This window comes from Haliotis rufescens, unplaced genomic scaffold (genome assembly GCF_023055435.1).
Source record: "Haliotis rufescens isolate VD_foot unplaced genomic scaffold, xgHalRufe1.0.p SCAF_8, whole genome shotgun sequence".
Classification (NCBI taxonomy): domain Eukaryota; kingdom Metazoa; phylum Mollusca; class Gastropoda; order Lepetellida; family Haliotidae; genus Haliotis; species Haliotis rufescens.
The window spans coordinates 34649197-34675376 of record NW_025964372.1 but is presented as its reverse complement, the minus strand read 5'-3'; the positions used below and the strand labels follow the sequence as shown (position 1 = coordinate 34675376).

Here is a 26180-nt window from a genome sequence, read left to right as displayed (position 1 = left end):
TTTGTTTGTTTGTTTGTTGTTTAACGCTGCACTCGGCAATATTCCAGCTATATGGCGGCGATCTGTTAATAATCGTGACTTGACCAGATAACCAGTGATTGATATCACGAGCAGCGATCCACGCAATTGGGATACGATGACGTCAGCAAGCCTGACCACCCGTTAGTGGCCTCGCATGGGTTGCTAAAGACATCTTTACGGGTGCCTGGTTTTAATATAAACTGATCTTCTGAAATTCTGAAAAGTTATTTCTTTTAATATTGAGCTGGTTTATCTCACACCTAAACTATGATACTTACCTTTATGTTTTACTGTCTTTTGTCGACAGGTATTTAATACCAATTAACTTGTTCTCATCGCGATATGGCCGCAATAGTACCGATGCGTTTTAATAGTTTACTTCACTCACTCAGTGATATAGATTCCGGGCCAGAATAACCTCATACGGTCCTTTTCGTCCCCGATGGTGTGCTCATGCCATCGATCATTTGTTTGTGTGGACTAGGGTTGACTGTTTATAGGTGGAATATTGCTAACAGATATTCTAGATACTCTCGATTTTCACGAGTTGTTGGCGAATATCGTAGATACGGCTTGGAATATTTGATATGCTAACTGATAAATAATTATCACACATGCCCACAACCTTGACACGAAAGTCCATTGGATATTCGGGCAGTATGATCAAGTCATTCACCTCAGGTCGGCACAGAGATAGTGCACGACCTTGTGTGCATAACATCCAACGGCCATTGGGCATCGCGGATGTTGGTGAATCAACAGCGAAAGACTATGTTTACCAAGGACCGGGTGCATGGAATCCTGTGTTTGTGCCTCTGTGTCAGTAAGTGCTTGCTTGTTCAGGGCCCCGCTCCACAAAGCGATCTTAGTGCTACGACTGTCGTGAGGCTGTGTTAGGGTATGGGAGTTAGATCGTCACAGCGCTAAGATAGCTTTGTTGAACGGGACCTATAATGATTGTTTATTAAATGATTTCCTCACAAGACAATTTGTGGAATTTAAATCATGACTTGTAGTAATACGTATATGCAATCTTGGTACCTCGATGCAACTTTCACAGATTGTGTGACCACATTGGTCCTGACATTTAGAGTAATCTCCCTTGGTTGTTCTCTAGGCTAAATTTCAGGAAAGTCCCTGCGAAAGTGTGACCATGGGCCCGTTCTTTCATTTTTAATTATCTCTTAATACAGTGTGTATCTGAATAAAGACACACTATTCTTATATGGCATGAATCGGTCGATTCACAGCTCCCTGAGTTGGTTTCACTGGGCATTCAATAAGAATGATTCAGTAGAATGGGTCATTTGTTGATTGGTTTGTTCTTTAATGTACTCAGCAATATTCCAGCTACATGACTGCGGTCTGTAAAAAGCCGAGTCTGGACCAAACAATTCAGTGATTGACAGCATGAGCATCGATCAGCACAATTGGGATACGATGACATGTCTCAATCAAGTCAGAGGGCTTGACCACCCGATCCCGTTAGTCGCCTCTTACGACAATCATGGGTAGTTGCAGACCAATTCTAACCCGGATCTTCACGGGCCAGGATAGGTCGAAGCGGGGATATTCTATCACGGACATCAAGTCAAAGTACAAGTACAAATGCAAATACAAGCCATACATCGCACAAACGTAACCTATTTGATTTATGAATAATTACATCAAAAATATTATTTTTTGTATCAAATACTGTTTAATCCCTACACCTGGACAATACCCTAATTCTTTATATACCTGAGTATGTCCGCAGGTGAACTAGGGGAGACATAAGGGACAGTTTTCGAAATACCGAGAGAAAAATATTTAGTCTCTATATTACCAAGGCGTTAGTCGCCTCTTACGACAATCATGGGTAGTTGCAGACCAATTCTAACCCGGATCTTCACGGGCCAGGATAGGTCGAAGCGGGGATATTCTATCACGGACATCAAGTCAAAGTACAAGTACAAATGCAAATACAAGCCATACATCGCACAAACGTAACCTATTTGATTTATGAATAATTACATCAAAAATATTATTTTTTGTATCAAATACTGTTTAATCCCTACACCTGGACAATACCCTAATTCTTTATATACCTGAGTATGTCCGCAGGTGAACTAGGGGAGACATAAGGGACAGTTTTCGAAATACCGAGAGAAAAATATTTAGTCTCTATATTACCAAAAACATATGTCTAAATTGTTATCCCCTTAAATAAGTGACAAAAAGAAAAAAAATTCCACAAGAATTGTTACTTTAGACAAGGATGCATAACATGTATGAACGAACTGAATTTCATTTCAGCAGTCACACAATGCACAGAGGCAACGCAGGACTTTGCCGTGAACGTCAACAGCGACGGCACCTACAACGTCGTTGTCCAGGGAGACGTGTGGCTGAAGAGCGCTCCCGTCTTCTTCAGATCAGACGGCAAAGTCTTCACCACAGCTGATGGGTCGCTGAAGCTGGTCAAGAACTCCCAGTCCAGTGGTGTGGACTTTATTGGGCAATGGCAGTCCAACAGCTTCCTGTACCAGGCAGGGTCCAGTCAGATCGAGGCCAGCTTTGTACAGTACACACCGGATAAAAGCATCTTCACCTACAACAATCCCCCTATGCCGTTCATGCTGTTCAAACAGGTAATAACATATAGCTTAAGAGACTAAAACGTACTCCTGATGCTCAGGACGTTGAAAACACATCTAAACTGACACAGGAATCACGGTACTGTCTCTGAAAGTTATCAGTACATCATAGCCGTCGGTGGCAGGACACTCAGTATCTTGTATGAGATCCATTGGTATTCATGCAAGAAAGTACCCGTCTTCCTATGGAAAGCGTAACCCGCCGGATGACATCTACGATTGGTCTGTCTTGTACGGCCAGAGGTTTGAAAATATGGCATTTCGAAGCCCCCATCTGCGTCACACCGACGGTTCGCTCTCGCTGCGCTGCTGTGAATCTTGAAGCTTAAGTGTTGTGTATTTTTGGATTAAGAACGCTGACAAACTCAGACGACTGACTTTTGAACTATTCATGGATTATATGCACATGTAATAGCAGAAAATTGCGATTTCACAAAATCCACATGAAACGCAGGAAACCATATTTGTGGTGTTCTGACAACACAAACACGACGGTTATGTTTGGTTCGTCACTATTACATAGATATTTTTTTATGTTCATGTAGGAGCAAGAAGATATGGTTGTCAACTTCTTTATTATGAGGAAACAACGTTTCTGAGTATATGCTTACTCCTTCATCAAGTGAATGAATGCTAGGATGCAGAGCGCGTACATGTGTACATGTAAAAAAGAATCTGTATATCTTCATGGGGTAACTCAAATTATGATCAGGTCACTTGGCCTTCGATGCAGATAAACCTGTCTCTCTGTCTGTGAAAAGCGCCAAGTTGATAAGATAACAAAGGTTGAAAATTAACAAGGGAAGCCAACAGTTAATTAGCGCTGATAGGTGATAGCAATAGACAATTAAAGCCAGAAGTTACAATGAGCACTGGAACCCAAGGAGTTAGATTAGCACTCATTGGTAATAAACAAGGAACAAAGAGAAGGCAGGGGGGGGGGGGGGGGGGGGGGGGGGGGACTGATTGGTAACTAGCAACAAGACATATGGTAATTAGCAATGGAGAAATGGAAGCCAACTCGGTAATGCGACAGATGAATCTGTGAGTCACAAGCACACGGCAGATATCTGGTATCTCCTAATTTCAATGACCACTCTAAGTTTCATTTGACGCCAAATGTTGGTATTTCGCCATTTGTCCTGCACCACCGCCACCACCAGCAGCAGCAGCACCACCACCACAGAACACAGTTCTGTTCTTTTGCAAATGTCAATGACCTCTTGTAGTTACCTTTGACGCCAGTTGTTGGTATTCCGCCATTTGTCTTGTTCTGTCCGGTTTAATCGGGCTTCACTCTATCCAGGTACAGAATAACCCTGCATATGACCAGTTATCGGGACGTTATTAGGCTACAGGTTACAACGTTTTCTCATCACGCTTAAGGCTCCGGGTTCAGTGCTTGCCGTAAGAGTGAAATGGATCGGGTGGCCAGGCTCTGTGACTTTGTGTGTCGTTGCGCAGGCTTTCAGGCACCCGATTGCCTGATACAGATTTCTATATGTACAGGCCGATACAGCTGGAATATTGCTGATTGCGGCGTTAAACAACATACATACACTAACCATTTGTCCCCATGTCTGTGTTAGTAAAACATAGTCTTCATCAACCACAACAGCGTTACATCAATGGAGCAAACAACACCGCCACCAACGGCAACTACACCATATCTGGTTTTCCCGGATTCGAAATACAAGCGTCAACCCTTCCTTTGGGCTACCTTTGTTATAGTGGATTGATGTTTGGACATGATGAACTACGGATTGGACAGTAAGTATCGGATATTTTTGTGTAAGTGCTGAAAAGATATAGCAAGAAAGTCCTCATGTGAGCATGTTCCGAATATTTATGCAGGTCACTTTTATTTTAAATCACCATACATAGTTAACCTTGAAAGTGGAACAATGCCCATTCATCAGAGAAGACATTTCATTATCTCATTGGTGTAAAGTCTAAAACTTCACATATTTCTATATAATTTGACGATTATCTCTGGTGTCCCCAAAAGTACCTAAAAACTCTTTTCAACACATATTTTGAATATTCTGGTAACCGCAACGCAATTTTGTATTCTATAAATATACATATCATATTTCAAAATGCCTACCAACAATAACTGAGACATGTTATCTTCTAAAAATATTCGCTTCCTCTTTGATGCGACCGTCAAATCAGCTGTTCCAATTGTGATTTGAAACCTTTGATTTGCCAATCAGAATCGAGTATTTTCTAAATTCATGGTACACTATCTCTTATTTCCATTTTTCCACATTTAACTTTTAGATGGGGGCCGTCATCATTTAATATCGTCGACGGAGTTAGAGGCGGCCCGCTTGCACTATTTGATCGAGTGAAGACAGCAAATACGCTGATTGTCTCCCCTGCAAGTCAGTTTATGTCGTCATCAATATGGCGCCAGGACGCAAGCACCGGCGGTGACAACGTCTACTGGGGGACGATGGGGGGAGTGGAGAATGTCCCTGTAGATGTAGAAAACAGTTTTATTCTCTTCTGTGGCAACCAAGGCATTAACAAGGTACACCTACTTCAGAATGTGACTTTCACTTGTGTGAGTTCATTGGAGTATGAACGTACGTTAACCAATAAACTCACAAAGTGAAAATGTAAAACGTCAGCTTCAAAGAATAGCCAGTCTCGATCATTTGACGGAACAGAATATAACCCTATATAGCTTCTGTGCTCAGCAACATTATTTGGCATTATCGGTTTTCCAAGGAATTCCAAGGTGTGTGTGTGTGTGTGTGTGTGTGTGTGTGTGTGTGTGTGTGTGTGTGTGTGTGTGTGTGTGTGTGTGTGTGTGTGTGTGTGTGCCGAGTGTGTGTGTGTCGAGTGTGTGTGTGTCGAGTGTGTTTTGGGATGGTAAATATCTTCTATTATTATCCCATAACACACAAGACTGGTAACGTCCTTATTATTTTATGACATTCTCAAATTCTATCGTCGAAGAAACTCTACTCGGTCACAATCGGTACCTTAATGTTGCAAGTTTGCCTGGAATGTGCTCATGAATACATTACGTCACAAGGCCAGTAACCTCGCCTGATGGGACGTGGTATCTTAGTTCAACGATGTCTTTCATGTTGTCAAATTTAATATGCCACTCCACTTTTGATAGGGATATTTGTATCTTTCCATGATACACAAATCTGATTTCCATATGTCAAGTGTAAGTTTGTATAGAATGACATATATGATAATCCCTGTCAAAAGTTGAGTAGTATATATCGACTTCTTCTTATTTGCACTGACACCCTCACTGCCAGACTGGGCACGAGTCAAGTCGATAGTTTGGATGTCTATTTCTTCATTTTGTTCACTATGATGGGTCGTAGCCATGATATTCGATCAAGGGCGCGCAGTCAAACACATGGCACTGTTTTAATGGATGCAAAAACCTGAGTTCTAGATTAATTTTTTTTGATAAGAAACAACGCTTATTAAATTGATTATTCGTGCCAAGTAATTCCCAGAGCTTTATCATGTGTAAGTTGTCCGTCATTTTTTTAGTGTCAATTAAAAGAATACAGGTTCGTGTAAAACATATGAACGTCAAAGTGTAACCTTCTTGCGCTGTCACGTGAGCGACCTCTCGTCCAATGCAAAAGCAGTATATCATGAAAAAATCGCATTAATTATTTTTTCTAAATTAAGTAAATACATTTCCATGTTTATAATCTGATAAAACCGACATTCCCTCACAATATTACGAATATATTAATGGATTTGCAAAATATTATTGTACTTTTAAGGAGGTGTTTTTTTCATTTTATATCGTTTGAAGTATGATAATTTACTTGCAGGCTTTCGTTAGCTGGGGTCAAATTTTACAAAAATGGCACGGACGCACGGACCAGTATGTCAAATCTGACTTCATAATCAACTACTTGGGGTACTGGACCGACGATGGTGAGAATAAATTTACTTTGAATTTTCACCTTAAATTATTTACATACACACATGTCTCAGGTCAAATCACAAATAGTAGAGTACTGAAATGGAGGCCTAATGTGGAATGGGACGAACACATTATGGCGTTGCAAATGATTCGACATATTCCAAGCACCATCACTCAAAAACTTATTATGTGTTACCTGGGTGACCTCATAGCTAGCGTCACACCTTTACGGGTTAAAAGGTAAAATCATGTTACGAGGGTTGACTGATAAGTTCTGAGCCTCACACAGAAGGAATGGCGTAATAGTGAAATATTTTGTTGTGGACATTACGTGATGTCACAAAGGTATATCAACAGAAACGTGAATCTGAGAAGCAATTAGTTTCGCTGTGACAAGTCAGTAACCTGGCTGTGACCTTTGGAAAATGGCTAAAGGAACGTGCAGTCATCAAGTTCATACAGGAAAAGGGCTCAACAGTGAAAGCCACCCGTGAAGATATGATTACACTAGGGAAGGATCAGCTTTTCTATGTCAGCATAAAGAGCTGGGCAGCAGAGTTTTAGTGTGTCATGGAGAGCCATGAATACGACCCCTGTCCTGGAAGGCCTGTCACGTCAGCAACACCAGAAAAGATCCAGAGAATCAACGATGTGGAATCGACCGACCTGCAACCGACCTATATTTTCCAGGAGAGAGTGGAATTCATTATCACAGAAACTTTGGCAATGAAGAAAGTATCAGCTCGTTGTGATCCAGCTTCTGACATCTGATAAAAATAGCACCAGGCACAACAAGTCTCGTGATAATCTAACTGATCCAGAAAGATTCTTGCACCGTTTTGTGACTATGGACGAAACCTGAGTTTAAACAACAATAACAACAGTGGAAGCATTTGACGTCACAACTGTGACGGAATGTCTTTCCGCTCTAAGCGTTATGGCCTCCGTGTTCTGGGATGCCGAGGGTGTCATCACGGTGAATCATCTTCCAAAAGGCCAGACAATAAACGGAGCCTATTATGCTGTACCTTTGAGGCAATTTAGGGATAAAAGTAAGGCTGAATGACGTGGAAAGCTTAGAATAGGTGTGCTCTTCCATCAGGACAACACACTAGTGCACAAAACATTGACATGGCTACATGAGTGTGGCATTGAACTTCTTCAGCACCCACCTTATTCTCCTGATCTGGCTCCATCATACTTCCACCTGTTCCCACACATGAAGAAGGCTCTAGCCGGAACACTTTCGACTCGAACGATGACGTCTTAGCAGCTGTGGAGAACCTTTAGGACACCATTACCGTCCAGTTTTATTCCCTGGGTATTCTGGTGGAAATATGTCTAAGTGTCCCGTGCTTGTCAGATCCGACTAAACAGAGGATTTGGTGGTGACCTGGACGTTGGTATGTTAAATTAATATTTTGATTTCCACAGTTAAAATGTTTGTTTGTTTTGTTTGTTTATTGTTAGAGGCCGCACTCAGCTATATAATATTCCAGCTATATGACGGCGGTCTGTAAATAATCGAGTCTGGACCAGAAAATCCAGTGATTGACATCATGAGCATCGATCCACGCAATTGGGATACGATGACATGCATCAACCAAGTCGGCGAGCCTGACAACCCGATCCCGTTAGTCGCCACTTACGACAAGCATAGTCGCCTTTTACGGCAAGCATGGGTTGCTGAAGACCTATTCTAACCCGGATCTACCACAGTTAAAATGGCATATTGCACCAACATTCATTCAATAAAAGGAATAGGTATGATAAGGACCCTTTTTGGGCCCACAGGCTCTACATAATTTAAGTAATGAACCTTCAGAAGTTGTTATGAAATGTTCATATGAATGAGAACTAGACTTTGTTCGTTTCAACACATGCTTGGGATATACTAGTATATATGAAATGAACGTCAGTTTAAAAGGGTTCGACCGCATGTGAACGATTTTAAAGCGCCCCAGTTAAACTGTGAACCTCCGAGATTGCGCACGAAAGTTTAATCAGCTCTTAATGAACCAATCAGAGCTGACGTTTAGTTATAAGAATTTCATACTTTGTAGTTTTCTGGTCTCGCCGAATAATATGGCAACAGTAGTTTCTTTCTTTAAAATTATCTGGTTTCGCCGAAGAAAATTGCAACAATGTTACTTTCAGGCCTACTAATAAAAAGCAGCAGAGAGGAATCAAAATATGGAACATGTACACACAATAATAGCCACACAAATCGCAAACAATACACAATACACAAGTGTGCATCGTAATGATTACAACCTGCCACATTTTCAATGGAGATCACAACAAACCGATTTACTTTGTGAGAATATCAAGGCTAAACGTTTTGGAAAACCCACAAGAGGCGTGTTGTTTCATCAGGACTATGCACCTGTCCACAAATCACAATGGCTTTAGATTTGAACCCAATTCACTAAAATTTGTCACCGTCAGATTTCCACCTCTTCACAGCCTTTAGGAAAGAACTGTCATCAGCATCATACACATGATGATGACGTTATTTCTGCTGTGGAGGACATTGTACACCGCCAGGAAGAAGTTGTGTACTCCAGTGGGGTCCAGGCACTCCAGCATCGTTGGCAGAAGTGTGTACTCCAGTGGGGTCCAGGCACTCCAGCATCGTTGGCAGAAGTGTGTACTCCAGGGGGGTTCAGGCACTCCAGCATCGTTGGCAGAAGTGTGTACTCCAGTGGGGTCCAGGCACTCCAGCATCGTTGGCAGAAGTGTGTACTCCAGTGGGGTCCAGGCACTCCAGCATCGTTGGCAGAAGTGTGTACTCCAGTGGAGTCCAGGCACTCCAGCATCGTTGGCAGAAGTGTGTACTCTAGTGGGGTCCAGGCACTCCAGCATCGTTGGCAGAAGTGTGTACTCCAGTGGGGTTCAGGCACTCCAGCATCGTTGGCAGGAGCGTGTACTCCAGTGGGGCCCAGGCACTCCAGCATCGTTGGCAGGAGTGTGTACTCCAGTGGGGTCCAGGCACTCCAGCATCGTTGGCAGAAGTGTGTACTCCAGTGGGGTCCAGGCACTCCAGCATCGTTGGCAGAAGTGTGTACTCCAGTGGGGTCCAGGCACTCCAGCATCGTTGGCAGGAGTGTGTACTCCAGTGGGGCCCAGAGACTCCAGCATCGTTGGCAGGAGTGTGTACTCCAGTGGGGTCCAGGCACTCCAGCATCGTTGGCAGAAGTGTGTACTCCAGTGGGGTCCAGGCACTCCAGCATCGTTGGCAGAAGTGTGTACTCCAGTGGGGTCCAGGCACTCCAGCATCGTTGGCAGGAGTGTGTACTCCAGTGGGGTCCAGGCACTCCAGCATCGTTGGCAGAAGTGTGTACTCCAGTGGAGTCCAGGCACTCCAGCATCGTTGGCAGAAGTGTGTACTCCAGTGGAGTCCAGGCACCCCAGCATCGTTGGCAGAAGTGTGTACTCCAGTGGAGTCCAGGCACTCCAGCATCGTTGGCAGAAGTGTGTACTCGAGTGGGGTCCAGGCACTCCAGCATCGTTGGCAGAAGTGTGTACTCCAGTGGGGTCCAGGAACTCCAGCATCGTTGGCAGAAGTGTGTACTCGAGTGGGGTCCAGGCACTCCAGCATCGTTGGCAGAAGTGTACTCCAGTGGGGTCCAGGCACTCCAGCATCGTTGGCAGAAGTGTGTACTCCAGTGGAGTCCAGGCACCCCAGCATCGTTGGCAGAAGTGTGTACTCCAGTGGAGTCCAGGCACTCCAGCATCGTTGGCAGAAGTGTGTACTCGAGTGGGGTCCAGGCACTCCAGCATCGTTGGCAGAAGTGTGTACTCGAGTGGGGTCCAGGAACTCCAGCATCGTTGGCAGAAGTGTGTACTCCAGTGGGGTCCAGGCACTCCAGCATCGTTGTCAGAAGTGTGTACTCCAGTGGGGTCCAGGCACTCCAGCATCGTTGGCAGAAGTGTGTACTCCAGTGGGGTCCAGGCACTCCAGCATCGTTGGCAGGAGTGTGTACTCCAGTGGGGTCCAGGAACTCCAGCATCGTTGGCAGAAGTGTGTACTCCAGTGGGGTCCAGGAACTCCAGCATCGTTGGCAGAAGTGTGTACTCCAGTGGGGTCCAGGCACTCCAGCATCGTTGGCAGAAGTGTGTACTCCAGTGGGGTCCAGGCACTCCAGCATCGTTGGCAGAAGTGTGTACTCCAGTGGAGTCCAGGCACCCCAGCATCGTTGGCAGAAGTGTGTACTCCAGTGGAGTCCAGGCACTCCAGCATCGTTGGCAGAAGTGTGTACTCGAGTGGGGTCCAGGCACTCCAGCATCGTTGGCAGAAGTGTGTACTCCAGTGGGGTCCAGGAACTCCAGCATCGTTGGCAGAAGTGTGTACTCCAGTGGGGTCCAGGCACTCCAGCATCGTTGGCAGGAGTGTGTACTCCAGTGGGGTCCAGGCACTCCAGCATCGTTGGCAGAAGTGTGTACTCCAGTGGGGTCCAGGAACTCCAGCATCGTTGGCAGAAGTGTGTACTCCAGTGGGGTCCAGGCACTCCAGCATCGTTGGCAGAAGTGTGTACTCCAGTGGGGTCCAGGCACTCCAGCATCGTTGGCAGAAGTGTGTACTCCAGTGGAGTCCAGGCACCCCAGCATCGTTGGCAGAAGTGTGTACTCCAGTGGAGTCCAGGCACTCCAGCATCGTTGGCAGAAGTGTGTACTCGAGTGGGGTCCAGGCACTCCAGCATCGTTGGCAGAAGTGTGTACTCCAGTGGGGTCCAGGAACTCCAGCATCGTTGGCAGAAGTGTGTACTCCAGTGGGGTCCAGGCACTCCAGCATCGTTGGCAGAAGTGTGTACTCCAGTGGGGTCCAGGCACTCCAGCATCGTTGGCAGAAGTGTGTACTCCAGTGGGGTTCAGGCACTCCAGCATCGTTGGCAGGAGTGTGTACTCCAGTGGAGTCCAGGCACTCCAGCATCGTTGGCAGAAGTGTGTACTCCAGTGGGGTCCAGGCACTCCAGCATCGTTGGCAGAAGTGTGTAAAACTCGCAGGGGATTCTGCTTAAAAGAATTAGCAACCAACTCCATCAACGGTGCCCATCATGGCTAGGCTCAGAACTTTTCATTCACCCATCGTAGCCATTTTATGCTGTTTGGGCATAAAACATACCCCAGAACAAACACTTTGAAGGGTAAGAAAGTAAATGTGGGTAGCTAATATTATTATTTTGATAGCTTTTATGATATTATTACAAAGTTAACAAAAACTACAAATGACATTTGTAGTGCCTAACAGTGAACTTGTCCGACATCCTCCTTTGTTTTTAAGCACAGACAATTCATCTCCTATAGAATTACTACGAGAAGTTTTGTTTGTGAAGGTGCATACTACTACAACGTGCCGGAGAAGGGGAAGAACTACCAGGATACGGTACTGGATGTCACGAGTTCAATTAAACAGCTTGGGATACCCGTCAGGTTTGTACTCTCATTTGTGATATTCATAAACATGTTGGACCCGTGAAGATCAGGGTAAGAATAGGTCTCCAGTAACCCATGCTTATCGTAAGGAGCGACTAACGGGATCGGGTGGTCAGGCTCTCACAATCATAAACATTTATTCCTCGCACATGCATGATCATCAGTAATTGTCCATTGCATTTTCTGTCTGCAAGTAACTGAATGGCCTGGTAATCTGACTGTAAACTTAAGACACAAACCTAAGGCCTGGCAAATTCATGAATTCATGATCAATATAATATTGGTGTCGGTTGGCGAAAAGAATATGTCGTTTTTAAATGCTGGCCGAGAAACTAATGATATGAAAGAAACTATTGAAACGTCATGAAAAAGTACATGTTGTGTTGCTAAGCATGTTATTGTGTTGCTAGGTACATTCAGTATGACGAGTGGTGGTACTACATTGACAGTAACCATGGAGTTGTCACGTGGTCAGCTCAACCAAGCGTTTTTCCTAATGGAATGCAGTAAGATGTTTGAATTTTCATATAGTTCTGTTGTTCATAATACATAAAATAACGTGATACGTATATCATCAAATTTATCATTGTTCATTGTCAACCCATTGATTGACCTTGTCAGCAAATACATAATGGCTGATGTTAGAACTTTGTATAACTTTGTTACTAATGTAATACCCCTTCCTCTAGTGACACAAGGTGCTCATAATACATATTACATAACGTGATACGTAGATTCTATTATTTATTTATTATAAACCAGTTTTATGACCTTTGTTGGTATATACATAATGGTTGATGTTAGAACTTTGTATAACTATGTTACTAATCTTATACCCCTTCCTCACGTGACACAAGGTGGCTGTACAACAAGACGGAGCTTCCTGTCATTGCTCACAGCATGTTCTGGTAAGCTGGGATTATGTTTGACAGAACAGCATCATGTATATAGTACTGTTACACCACAGGGTTGAGTTGAGTTTAAAGCCGTTTTGAACAGCATTGCAACTTTATCACGATTATTGTGCTGACAAGAAACTTCACCGGCGATCCAGGATTCGAACCCACGATCATAGGTTTCAAGGGACGCAACTCAGCGAATTGTGGCGCCTTAGATGACAGGGTCACCCATGCCCTCTGATGCATAGAGAGACTGACAGAACAGCGGAACACAGTACTGTTACACAGCGGGGATGTTTGGCCCGATTGCCTTGACACAGCCAAACCTTCACGTTCCTTGTTAGATGTAGACTGATACGCTTTCCTTCATAATACTTTTAATGGTAAATTTTGTAAACTGTTGAACTATCTACGGACTGTCCGCATGAAAACAACCGTCGAGATATTGTTTCGCGCCTTAGTCACTACCATTGGAGGTTTGTTTTGAACAGTACAGATTTATAACCTCACAGTTATTCCAGTTCCAATATCTACACTAGGAGCAAGGGTAAACCAGCAAAAGGTCGTGCAGATTTGCTTCCCTTTGCCTTGCCAGGATCCGTGTTCAAATCCTAGATTCATATCAATTTCTGTCTCTTAATACTATCTGGATCTGTACAGATACGTACTTTTCTTGCAACCCCAGTATGACTGGAATCAGCCAAGTCATATCTTCCCTCTGGTGTAAGAGCGAGTGAGAGAGTTTTGGCTTTACGCCGCTTTTAGCAATATATTCCAGCAATATCACGGCGGGGTACACCAGAAATGGGCTTCACACATTGTACTCATGTCGGGAATCGAACCCGGGTCTTCGGCGTGACGAGCGAACGCTTTAACCGCTTGGCTACACGACCGCCCCCGCTGGTGTAAGATATCTTGTATGTGGCGAGCCAGTATCATGCCGTGGATTGACGTCACGACGTTTTCTTTCCAAACGATATTATCAATCACTCGGTGGCATCCGATGTACCTATTGCAATCTAATCTTCTAATCTTTGGAAGTCATTCACATTCAGTTTTTTTCTTCCAAGCCTGTAAACCGTAAGGCATAAGTTTTGGAGGCGGGATGATGTAGTGATATATATATAAATAGTAATATGCGTGAGTGAGAGAGTGAGGGGGTGTGTGAGTTGGGTTTAACGCCGTTTTGAACAGTATTCCAGTTGTATTGTAACATGTCAGTTTAATGTGGGAGGAAAGCAAAAAATGATGCAGGTCATGGTGACTGACAAATTTACAAACATAATCGGTGCGAACCGGGATCCGAACCCACGATCATAGGCTACACGAGAAGTGGGAGCCTTAGATGACTGGGCCACCTGTATCCCCATATAAAGACAACTAGGCTATCCACTTCGAAGTAAGGAATACATAGATTATCACTCGCCAATTTCCAAATAATGGAAGGTATATTTACACGACCTTGACCGTGATCTTGCGGCCTCGGCCTCGATCTGGATCTCGAACAGATTATGAGGACTCTGTAAGATAACACGCACGATTAGAAAGTCAGTTAAAGATAATATCGACACATATTCTATGAACACAAGGATGCATGTTGTTTTACGCCGTTATGAGCAACATACGTCACGGTGTCATGTCAATAATCGAGTGTGGACTTTGGAACCAATGCTTAATAACGTGAACCACGATCCACTCAGTCGGAGCACAATGTCACACTATTTGCCGTATCACACATTGTAGTCACGTGATCCTCGGCTCTTACAAGCGTCGGGTACCGGTGGCCAATTCTTCTCCGAAATCCCAACGGGGTTTAATACATGATGAAAATGCTACTGGAACTTAACACATTTTGAAGTGTTTTTTGTGTTCATACATGTAAACATGTTCTTGAATGAAGACATGGTGTAGTAGATAGAGCGTCTGCCCGGAGCTCGGAAGGTTGGTGGTTCGATACCTGGCCGGATCATTCCAAAGACGTTAAAAGATGGTACTTGTTGTTACCCTGCCTGGCGCTCGACATTAAAGGGGATAAAACAATGTTGGCAGCACTCGATCTGCTGCCACATACTCACGTGCATGCACGTCGCTATAGAAGTCCAATAAATTTGAACGCGACGTTAAACCCCATTTCACCTTACATAATACAAACTGATTCCTTGGATTTTACATAGGTCCAGCAACACGACATATGCAAAGGCTAATGGAGGGAAGTACGACTTCCTGATCGATGGTGAAAAGTCATTGCCCTTGGAAGAGGTACTAGCTTTACTGGTGTCTTTAATAATGAGCGTGTATATGTTGTTTCACGCCGCAAGTATTGGGGGAAAAGTAACCCTCATTACTTCTATGGCTAGGAATTCAGAACGCGTCCATGTGGGTAAGGTCTATATGTGTTTTTGTAGCTTTACAAGACAGTGCTACAAAAACAGAACTGAAATTAGAAAAAAATGACTTTGACAATTATTTTCTGGGCCCATTCTGTTTTACAATTAAGTGAAATGAAAAAAACCCACACGAGATGTTATCACCGCTGTTCGTAAGAAGTGGGGAATAATACGTATTAACATCTTTATTCAAACAAAAACCTAAACAATTAATTATTTTTCGGTATATTGCCGTTGTTAAACCGGTTTGTTTTTCATTCATAAGTAGCAGTAGCAATCTGGTAGTTGAATTTAAAAAAACAAGAAATACGACCACGTAGATGTCCATAGAGTTTTTTGCGAAATATTGTGTAAACATAAAACGCATTACCATGTATTCTAACTACAGACATTACTGTATTGCATTACATTTCAGAGATTTTGGACTGATTTGCTCGCGGATTCAAGGAAATGGGGTTTATTAGTCTATGAACAGGTAGGACCTCTCATTTACTCACATACTCTTCACGGCAAATTAAGCAACAGAAATAATGTGACGAGAACTTAATGCAAGTTGCCATTCGTGACCAACTCGTGTTATTCCGGGACAAGCCGAATAAAGACTCGTGCCTCTCTCGTGGCCATTTTTGCGACCGGGTTCCGTCTTAGCGCAAACGGGCATACCTAAAACAATTATCAACTGGTTACATAATGGGTCACATATATTTCCCCATGTATTATATATATTTCAGATGCAAATTAAAGCACATCGGAACATGCGGAATTGTACTGTATGATTGAACACATTTAACTGTGTCTTGGGCATATTTTTAGATGCAAGACATATGTAAAATCAAAAACTATTTCTGAGGGACTCTTTGACGAAGAACTTGAAATCGTACGCGCATTTTGATTGGTTTGTCGTGTTTTCGCACATAACATTCATCGATAGGGGGACGAGTCTTCTTGCAGGTTACGGAAAGGGGCGAGTGGTGACGAATGGCAAGTTGCATCTCTCATATGATGGAACAAGTTCATATGTACAAAAAACAGTTTGCTTTGAAAACATCGGGCAAAAAATGTAATGTGTTTGTTTGTCAGATGTATGAAACTTAACCCATTACTACAACACCATGTAAAATATATGTGTGTTCTAGGATTTCCTCAATATTGAATTTGAACAAGTTCATAAACTGTGGAGTGATATCGACCTGGCCCGACAATGGCTGCAACAGATGGGGAATGGCGCCGCAAAGAATGGCCTGACGGTGCAGTACTGTATGGCGCTGCCGCGTCACATGATGCAGTCGCTAGAGATACCAGTCGTCACACAGGTACAGTCAGAGAACATGGTTTTACACTCATTAGCAATATTGCCACCTGTTTCACGGCGGAGAAACACAAAAATTGGCTTCGCACATTGTACCCATGTGGAAAACCGAATCCGGGTTCTTACCTCTAAACCGACATTAACGGCAATAAATCGCTGCGTTACATTGCTGGGAAAATTATGCATAGAGAATCCAAAATTAAGTTTGAGCCCTGTCTGTTCACGAGGAATTTGTTGTCACCTGAACTAATAACATTCGCCCACCAGATCCTTACTTTGAACAGAATAATAAAATCAACAAATAAACAATTTGAGTTGGCCTTACATGAACTAAATGGGAATCGGGTAGTGTAATTGTCATACTTGTAATTATTCTAAGCATCGATGCATGTTTACATGCAATATTCGGTTCCGGTTCTATTCCGAAGTTGCACTTTTTACGTAACCCGTCATAACGACCAGTATTGGCGTTCGTGATTTAACTTACCCTTAAGGCCACATAATCCTACTTTCTCCTTTATATCATTGTTTTCCACCCGTGAAGATCCGGGGTAGAATAGGTCTTCAGCAACCCATGCTTGCCGTAAAAGGCGACTATACTTGTCGGAAGAGGCGACTAACGGGATCGGGTTGTCAGGCTCACTGACTTGGCTGAGTTGGTTAAGTCAGTGCGTGATGTTGTCATTTGTAGAATGCACAAACTTAAAAAGAGGAAACGGAATTGGAATACACCAATTCTGTCCCAGCCAGCTGACATCCAAAGTCTGGCGGCCCCACATGAAAAGTTTGTAGTTGTTCCCACTGACAAGGCCTCAAATAACATAGCCATTACGTGTAAGCATCCCTACATAAATTGTTTGATCATAAAACTTAGTATAAGTGACATATCAAATAATGCCACATATAAGGCCAGTATCTCAACTGAGGAAGAAACGATGCATCAGAACTATCAACTTTTGACTCTGAAACTTGAAGACGTCCATTCCTCTTTTGTACTGGATTCCTAAGCTCCATGGACATCCGTACAAAGAGAGATATATTACTTGGTCCAGCAAATGTACCACCTAATCCTTGTCTCAAAGACTAAAACAATAATCCCTACTACAATCAAGGAAGGACTTTCTTTATATTCATCAAAGAAAATATTTGAGACTAAGTAGAACTAATACCATGTGGATTCTCAAAAAACTCAAAGGATTTCCTTGACTTTTTTTAGTCTCAGAAAAGAAAAGTTCCAGTCTGTCGAAACATTTAACTTTTCAACTTTGTGCACCGCTATCTCACATGACAAACTTAAGGAAAAACGTCATTCTTTGATCCATGGGGCTTTTGTTACAAAACGTGGTGGCTACAGGTACAGTTACGTATCTATATTAAGAGGTTCAAGACAATGACTAAACAATGAAAGAATACCATCTGAGAAAACAATACGTGGAATGCTGGACTTCCTCATTGATAACATCTACGTAAAATTTGGTGGCAAGAACGACGCATCCCAATGGGCACCAAATGTGCTCCCCTTCTGATCTGATTCTTTATGCATATGTATCGGAACTTCTCAGATTGTCAAAGTCAAAACAAGATATTTTTGCCAGTACGTTTAACTTAAGCTTCAGGCATATCGATGATCTGATATATATAGAATACTAAACGAGCTCCCGTGTAATTCCAATTTTATGAAACGAGTGAATACTTCTGGTATCTGACGAGCGAAAGCGAGTCAGATACCATAACTATTCACGAGTTTCATAAAATTGGTTTTACACGGGAGCGAGTTTAGTATTTTATTTATTACTGGCCATTTATAACGTTTTTAGAATTATACTGTTGAGTGTGAATAGGCTGACACCTACACGATCCACGGCATAATCAAACTGAGTTTAACACAGTAATACTTCAAATACGTCAAAAGTTGAAACGTATGAATTTAATACCATCCAAGGGTCCACCTTTAGAATTCAGGCGTCCGTTCCACAAAATTATCGTAGCGTTAAGGTTATCGCAACTCATATACTTTAACTTTGACCAACGACTGTCGTCGCGCTACCGTACGATCGCCTTGTGGAACGGGGCCTTGCACCTCAAAGTTTACAATCACGTCACAATACCCGATGACGTAATTTGTGGAATTTTGTTGCAAGATCCTTCGGCGAAACAATGCCATGTGACGTCAACCTAGCAACAAGGTTGCTGGGTCATCCAGTGTGCATAAGCTCCTCTCAGTGATCTATTATCTCCACACGCAATGTCGTTGAATAAGCCAAGGGATGTTGAGAGCTTTCAATATTTGTTCGTGAAACGTGTTCCGAGAGTACATAAGCACGCGTTTTGGTATTACACAATGTGTAATACAGCTGTATGTTTATTAAACGGGTGATCTCTTCACGGGCAAGTAATAAAATTCGATAACAATCAAATAGCCAAATGCCTTCCACTGAATTACCCACCTGAACTAGAAATAAAGGAGACCGGTGAGACCGCCTCATCAGTTTCATATTTAGATCTGTGAATAAAGATTCAGAGTGACAAAACTCTCCACAAGAATGTATGACAAGAGGTATGACTTCAACTTTCCAATAGTCAACTTTCCCTTCATGTCGGACAATATTCCAGCAGCTGCAGCCTTTGGTGTTAACATTTCCCAACTTTTGAGGTACAATCGAGCATGCTCCTTCTACCAAGATTTCAAAGAGCGTCATAAGACTCTTGCTCAAAAGTTGTTTTATCAAGATTGCAACATTCAAGGCCTCAGTAAAGCTTTCAATAAGTTTTATGGTAGACATGTGGAGGACATTTCCAAATTTGACGAATTTGCGTCAAAAATGATGTCCGATGCAATTCCCTATTTTGACTTGTACCGTATGTTCCCGTACATTTTCAGGTGAACAAATGACTTGTCTTTGCATGTGTTTGTGACAGGTGGCCCTGGTTGGGCAGGATACGTTCACCTTTTCGCGAACCACTATTTCATAGTGATTCATAGACACATGCTCATGATATAGTCGGAATCGTACTGTTGACTTCTATTGGATATGGAAAGGGTTTTGTCACTTTATTTATCGGTAACCTGTGTTCCAGGCCCGCGTTAGTGGCGACTACATACCGGGCAACTCCAACTGGAAGCTGGGGATCTCGTCAATATTTGCCTGGGCCCTCGGGATTGCACCTTTCAAGGACAACTTTTGGACAACCAGCGTTCAACCCGGAAGTAGATACGGTATGTAGAGGAACTGGGCGATAATTTCTACTTCGCTATGCAACTGTCATTGGATGGTGTCATGGTTTTGGAATTTTCATAGTGGATGTCTTATATCAAAGATGTATGTATTCTGTGCTTGATTATTAACGATTTATTTATTGTATTTGGTTGACGTATCTTAGGTCATGCAACGGAGCCGTGCACGTCCCTCATCGCTGTGGTGGCAACCTTGAGTACGGGTCCTGTAGGAATCAGTGACATGATTGGGGGCACGAACAAGACGCTCGTCATGAAGTAGGTTGACAATCACCACGAAGTAGGTGGACAATCATCCAGAAGTAGGTTGACAATCATCCCGGAATAGGTTGACAATCATCACGAAATAGGTTGACAATAATCACGAAGTAGGTTGACAATCACCACGAAGTAGGTTGACAATAACCACGAAGAAGGTCGACAATCACCACGAAGTAGGTTGACAATCACCACGAAGTAGGTTGACAATCATCACGAAATAGGTTGACAATCATCACGAAGTAGGTTGACAATAACCACGAAGAAGGTCGACAATCACCACGAAGTAGGTTGACAATCACCACGAAGTAGGTTGACAATCATCCCGAAATAGGTTGACAATCATCACGAAATAGGTTGACAATAATCACGAAGTAGGTTGACAATCACCACGAAGTAGGTTGACAATCACCACGAAGTAGGTTGACAATCACCACGAAGTAGTTTGACAATCATCACGAAGTAGGTTGACAATCACCACGAAGTAGGTTGACAATCACCACGAAGTAGGTTGACAATCATCACGAAGAAGGTTGACAATCACCACGAAGTAGGTTGACAATCATCACGAAGTAGGTTGACAATCATCACGAAGTAGGTTGAAAATCATGACGAAGTAGGTTGACAATCACCACTAAGTAGGTTGACAATAACCACGAAGTAGGTTGACAATCACAACGAAGTAGGTTGACAATCATGACGAAGTTGGTTGAAAATCATGACGAAGTAGGTTGACAATAACCACTAAGTAGGTTGACAATAACCACGAAGTAGGTCGACAATCACCACGAAGTAGTTTGACAATCACCACGAAGTAGGTTGACAAGCTCGTGAAGTAGCTTCACAATCATTAGGGGGTCTGTTAACAATAAGCATTAATCATGTTGACATTCATCACGAAATGTGTTGATAATGCACGTTTTGTACGTTGACAATCACCACGGAGTATCTTGACAATCATTATGCAGTGTATTGACAATAAGCGTTAAGTATGTTGACAATTAGCATTATGTATATTGACAATCACCATGGGGTTTCTTGACAATCATTATGCAGCATGTTGATAATAAGCTTTAAGTATGTTGACAATCCACATGAAGTAGTTTGGCAAATTTCTTTAAGGTTGGCAATATTTATGCTGTATGTTGATAATCACGAAGAAGTACATTGACAAAGAACATTAAATATGTTGATAATCATCCTGGGGTATGTGGATAATAAACGTTAAGTTAAGACAATGCGCTAAATCATTTTGACAATGAGCATTAAGTATTATGACAGTACATATGACACATCTCGATAATGTTGACAATTATCGTGAGGTAATTTTACAATTAGCCTTAAGTATGTTGACAATCCTCGTTAATTGTTTGACTATGAGCATTAAGTAATGTTCACAACATTCATGAATTATGTTGACAATCATCGTGAAGGATGTAGTAATTGTCTTTAGTATGTTGATAATATTCATGAATTATGTTGATGGTAGTCATGGTGGTATTTTCGGCTCCTATGAAAACAAAATTTGTAATGACATGTTTTTGTCAAGATGAACCAAGTTATATGCCCTGATATGCATTGCTTATCATCAAAGTTATCGGTCCTCATATGCATGGCTTCTTTTCAAACTTTTGTCAACAGATGTGTTAATGCTGACGGCCTCATCTTAAAACCATCACGACCAGCGACGGCCATCGATAACATGATACGCAAGGTACCTCCTTATACTATATACACTGAAACCCCTTTAGACCGGAAATCTGACTCCGGCTCCAACACAATAAATACAGGTGCTCGGACATTCCGGTTCACATGCAAACAACATTGGGCGTTACCACCGAGCAGTTCATCGTGCTCGCGGTCATCCATGCAGTCAGACTACCAGACTGCTAGATACATTTAGTTTCACAGGTATTACATTAGAAAATGCAATAAACATTGTTGAAGTAAAGTACACTGATGACGTAGGGACAAAAACATAATGTGCATAATGCGTTGACGCTGCATATGAAATTAATGTTTCCACCATAACAGTAAGATCTTTGAAATTGAGAGTCTTACATTGTGAGCCCAGACTCGGCAAGGCTGGGAGATGAGGGATAAAATATGCGCTTAAAGTAGAAATCTTTCAACTAAGATGTATTTTAACTTGTGGAAATGGTAAAAAATACATTTCATATTATCTCATGCACAAAGCTTGTTTTCCCAGTGGGCTTGGCCAGACTTTGTGGGTCCAGACGGGGAGGTGTGGTCCACGTATTCAGATTTCGGGGACAAGAACAAGTACGGCATCATCCTTGCCGCTGATCTGCAGGGAAGCTACACCATGACACCATGCATGGCTGGATTCCAGGGGGTAAGGCTTCAAAGAAATCTGATAATGGAAGAAAAGTTTCTCAGGTTTCAGCTCAGTGGAGATTCCGGGTGAGTTTCCCTTAATTATCTTCAGAACACCCTGAAATAGAGGTTGGGTCGTCATCATCTGTGACTTGATAGTTTACCTGGTGAAAATGTCTTGAAACAACTTGAACTACAGCTATTTTTGATTTTGCAGTATGTCAACAGTTGTGCCCCTTTATGTTGAACATTGTCACTGTTGTATTTCCAGTTTCCCTACTCGATGGTATTCCCGGCCAATGATCCCAGTAAGATCCAGCCTCTGACTGATCCCCAGCCTCTGACTATGAGTGGCTGCACCGCTAAGGACTTCTGTCTCTTCTATGTATCCCCGGTACTGAAGATTAATGGGTACGTGTGTTACTACAGTTTAGTTCTCATGGTGATATGGGATTAGATAAGAGACCCAACAGCTTAGGCTTGTAATAGGCGGCAGAATCGGTCGGTGATCAGTTCGGTCCATTGTGTGGCATAGTACGTCGACAGCGTTGATCATAATATCAGTCACTGGATTGTCTGGTCTAGACTATTACCTTCAGGCCGCCGTCATATAGCTGGAATAATGATGTATGTGACGTTAAACAACAAACAAATAAAATAACAAAGTGTAGTTTCGTGAAACAGCTGAGTAACAAATCTTTAAACAACATTGATCACACAAACATTTCCGTTAGCAAAGCAGGACTATTCCTCAATTGTTCCATGAAAACCATGAAGGGATGTTGCTGCCATTATACAACATTTCTCACATAAACAGCTCCGTTAAAACACTGAAGGGATACGTATTGCTGACATTAAACAACATTACTCACACCAACAGCTCCGTCATATCTTATCAGGAATATTACAGACGTTAGACTAAAGGAATCACTCAAACAGCTCTTTGATATCTTATCAGGAATATTACAGACGTTAGACTAAAGGAATCACTCAAACAGCTCTTTGATATCTTATCAGGAATATTACAGACGTTAGACTAAAGGAATCACTCAAACAGCTCTTTGATATCTTATCAGGAATATTACAGACGTTAGACTAAAGGAATCACTCAAACAGCTCCGTCATATCTTATCATGAATATAACAGACGTTAGACTAAAGAAATCACTCAAACAGCTCTTTGATATCTTATCAGGAATATTACAGACGTTAGACTAAAGGAATCACTCAAACAGCTCTTTGATATCTTATCAGGAATATTACAGACGTTAGACTAAAGGAATCACTCAAACAGCTCTTTGATATCTTATCAGGAATATTACAGACGTTAGACTAAAGGAATCACTCAAACAGCTCTTTGATATCTTATCAGGAATATTACAGACGTTAGACTAAAGGAATCACTCAAACAGCTCTTTGATATCTTATCAGGAATATTACAGACGTTAGACTAAAGGAATCACTCAAACAGCTCTTTGATATCTTATCAGGAATATTACAGACGTTAGACTAAAGGAATCACTCAAACAGCTCTTTGATATCTTATCAGGAATATTACAGACGTTAAACTAAAGGAATCACTCAGACAGCTCTTTGATATCTTATCAAGAATATTACAGACGTTAAACTAAAGGAATCACTCAAACAGCTCTTTGATATCTTATCAGGAATATTACAGACGTTAAACTAAAGGAATCACTTAAACAGCTCTTTGATATCTTATCAGGAATATTACAGACGTTAAACTAAAGGAATCACTCAAACAGCTCTTTGATATCTTATCAGGAATATTACAGACGTTAGACTAAAGGAATCACTCAGACAGCTCTTTGATATCCTAACAGGAATATTGTTGACGTCCCACAAAAGTAGTCACTCAAACAGCTCCGTGATATCCTGTCAGGAATGTTACATGGGTCACTCAAACAGCTCCGTGATATCATCGGAGGAATATTCCTGACGTTAAACAATGGTTGTCACTCAAACAGTTCCGAATATACTAAGGTATTGTTGTTGATCTGACTTTCTCTCCCTACAGCAAACAAGTGCTGATCCAGGGTGAGTTGGACAAATGGGTGCCGATGTCGCCGCAGAGAGTGACGGACATCAACGTTGCAGACGACATCACCATCAGTCTCACTGGAGCTGCCCGCGAAACTGTCCAGTTCTGGTTCAACGTGGACGGTGTCTCCTCACCTTTGACCTGTACTCTCGGGCCAGGCGGTCAAGCAATCCTTAGCTTCATAGCTGGTGCATGTCGTGCTGTATAATGAACATAAGATTGAAGCTGGAATAAATGTGATTCTGTTGTTTACACTACTGGTCAAACATACTTCCTCCCGATGTTTGTTTTTGTACTATGTACTGATTGTTTGTCATTTTAGGCTCCAGTAGGCCATATTCAAACTATGTCAAGGCGGTCTGTACATAATCGCGACTTGGCCAGACAAACATGTGGTTGATGTCATGAGCAACATTCACGTCAACGATGATGACGCGAAATGGAGCTAGTCCACCCGATTCATTTAAGACATAGAGAATTTGAGACAAGAAACATGACGGGGTATTTGTTTGAGGACGTATGTTTTGAATAGTTCCCAGTGTCTCTCACCAACCAAAACTCACCCCCCAAACTCCTCCAAAATTGATGGTTGATCCCAGATTACCTCTACTGAAACCTGGATCTGCCCTTTTTTCACTTTGTAGTGTTTTGTGAACTTTGCATGTCGCTGTAGTCTTTGTTTAAATTAATAAATAAATATCACTATGTTTCTCTCGCTCGTACTGATTGTCACAGGAGAAGGAGCACGTGAACAGTGTCCACGCAGTATTGGTACGCCATATACACCACATGGTCTTTTAATTGGACAATGCGCAAACAACTGTGTTGTATTGACAGGACCAAGTTCGTTTGGCAATTGATATTCCACAGTTATAAGGCATTCTGCTTCACGGAAGACAAGCCCGCGTACTAAATTTGCACATTAAATTTGCCTGGTCAGCTATGTAAGTGGCACAAAATGAAAGATTCTCTTAATTCCCACCGTTAACACCACCAGCGATTGGGTGAATTCTCTATTAACAACACCGGTGAGTGAGAGAGTTAATGAGTGAATCATATATTAACCTCAGTGTGTAGTGAGTGAATTCCCTATTATCAACGCCAGTGAGTGAGTGAGTGAGTGTTTCGACTCTATTTAACAACGTCAGTGAGCGAGTCAGTCCCCTAGATTAGGTCTTCAGCAACCCATGCTTGTCGTAAAAGGCGACTATGCTTGTCGTAAAAGGCGACTAACGGGATCGGGTGGTCAGGTTTGCTGACTTGGTTGATGCATGTCATCGATCCTAATTGCGTGGATCGATGCTCATGATGTCAATCACAGGATTATCTGGTCCAGACTCGATTATTTACAGACCGCCGTCATATAGCTGGACTATTGCTGAGTGCGGCGTAACACAATCAACCAACCAACCAACCAACCAATCTTACCAGTTCGTCTACAGTATAAAAGTTGACACACCCACTTACTAATGAGTGAGTGAGTATGGTTTTACGCCTCTTTTAGCAAGGAAGGAAGGGAGGAAGCCTATTTCGAAAACAAAATCGTTTGACGATATATACATACTGATATACACAAAGCTTACCATCATATGTCAACATCACAGTTTTCAAACACTAGGGGTACATAATGATTTTATTGAACAACACTAAGAAAGGCGTGTGTATAGATATGATCATAACTGTTA

The 26180-nt window shown here is 42.4% G+C and overlaps 1 protein-coding gene across 2 annotated transcripts; it reads left to right on the top strand.

Annotated features, from left to right (window-relative positions):
• The first annotated feature begins 718 nt into the window (after positions 1-718).
• LOC124141788 lies at positions 719-25200 on the top strand. 2 transcript variants are annotated; one of them, XM_048389459.1, is made up of 17 exons: positions 719-844; positions 2320-2651; positions 4276-4427; positions 4941-5193; positions 6479-6584; positions 11910-12006; positions 12420-12515; positions 12867-12917; positions 15083-15167; positions 15711-15770; positions 16432-16608; positions 19683-19821; positions 19986-20097; positions 21739-21811; positions 22307-22453; positions 22706-22845; positions 24472-25200. In XM_048389459.1, the coding sequence occupies exons 1-17, from the start codon at positions 766-768 to the stop codon at positions 24701-24703; spliced, it is 2331 nt and encodes a 776-aa protein (XP_048245416.1). In that variant the 5' UTR covers positions 719-765; the 3' UTR covers positions 24704-25200. The 2 variants fall into 2 exon arrangements, with proteins under 2 accessions (XP_048245416.1, XP_046365842.2); XM_046509886.2 differs by having other exon boundaries at positions 2317-2651.
• The last annotated feature ends 980 nt before the right edge of the window (positions 25201-26180 follow it).

Coding starts and splice junctions, on each gene's coding strand:
- LOC124141788 (XM_046509886.2), top strand. CDS start 766: ATGTTGGTGAATCAACAGCGAAAGACTATGTTTACCAAGGACCGGGTG. Junction 2,652..4,275: donor CGTTCATGCTGTTCAAACAG/GTAATAACATAT, acceptor CAACCACAACAG/CGTTACATCAATGGAGCAAA. Junction 6,585..11,909: donor GGGGTACTGGACCGACGATG/GTGAGAATAAAT, acceptor TTGTTTGTGAAG/GTGCATACTACTACAACGTG.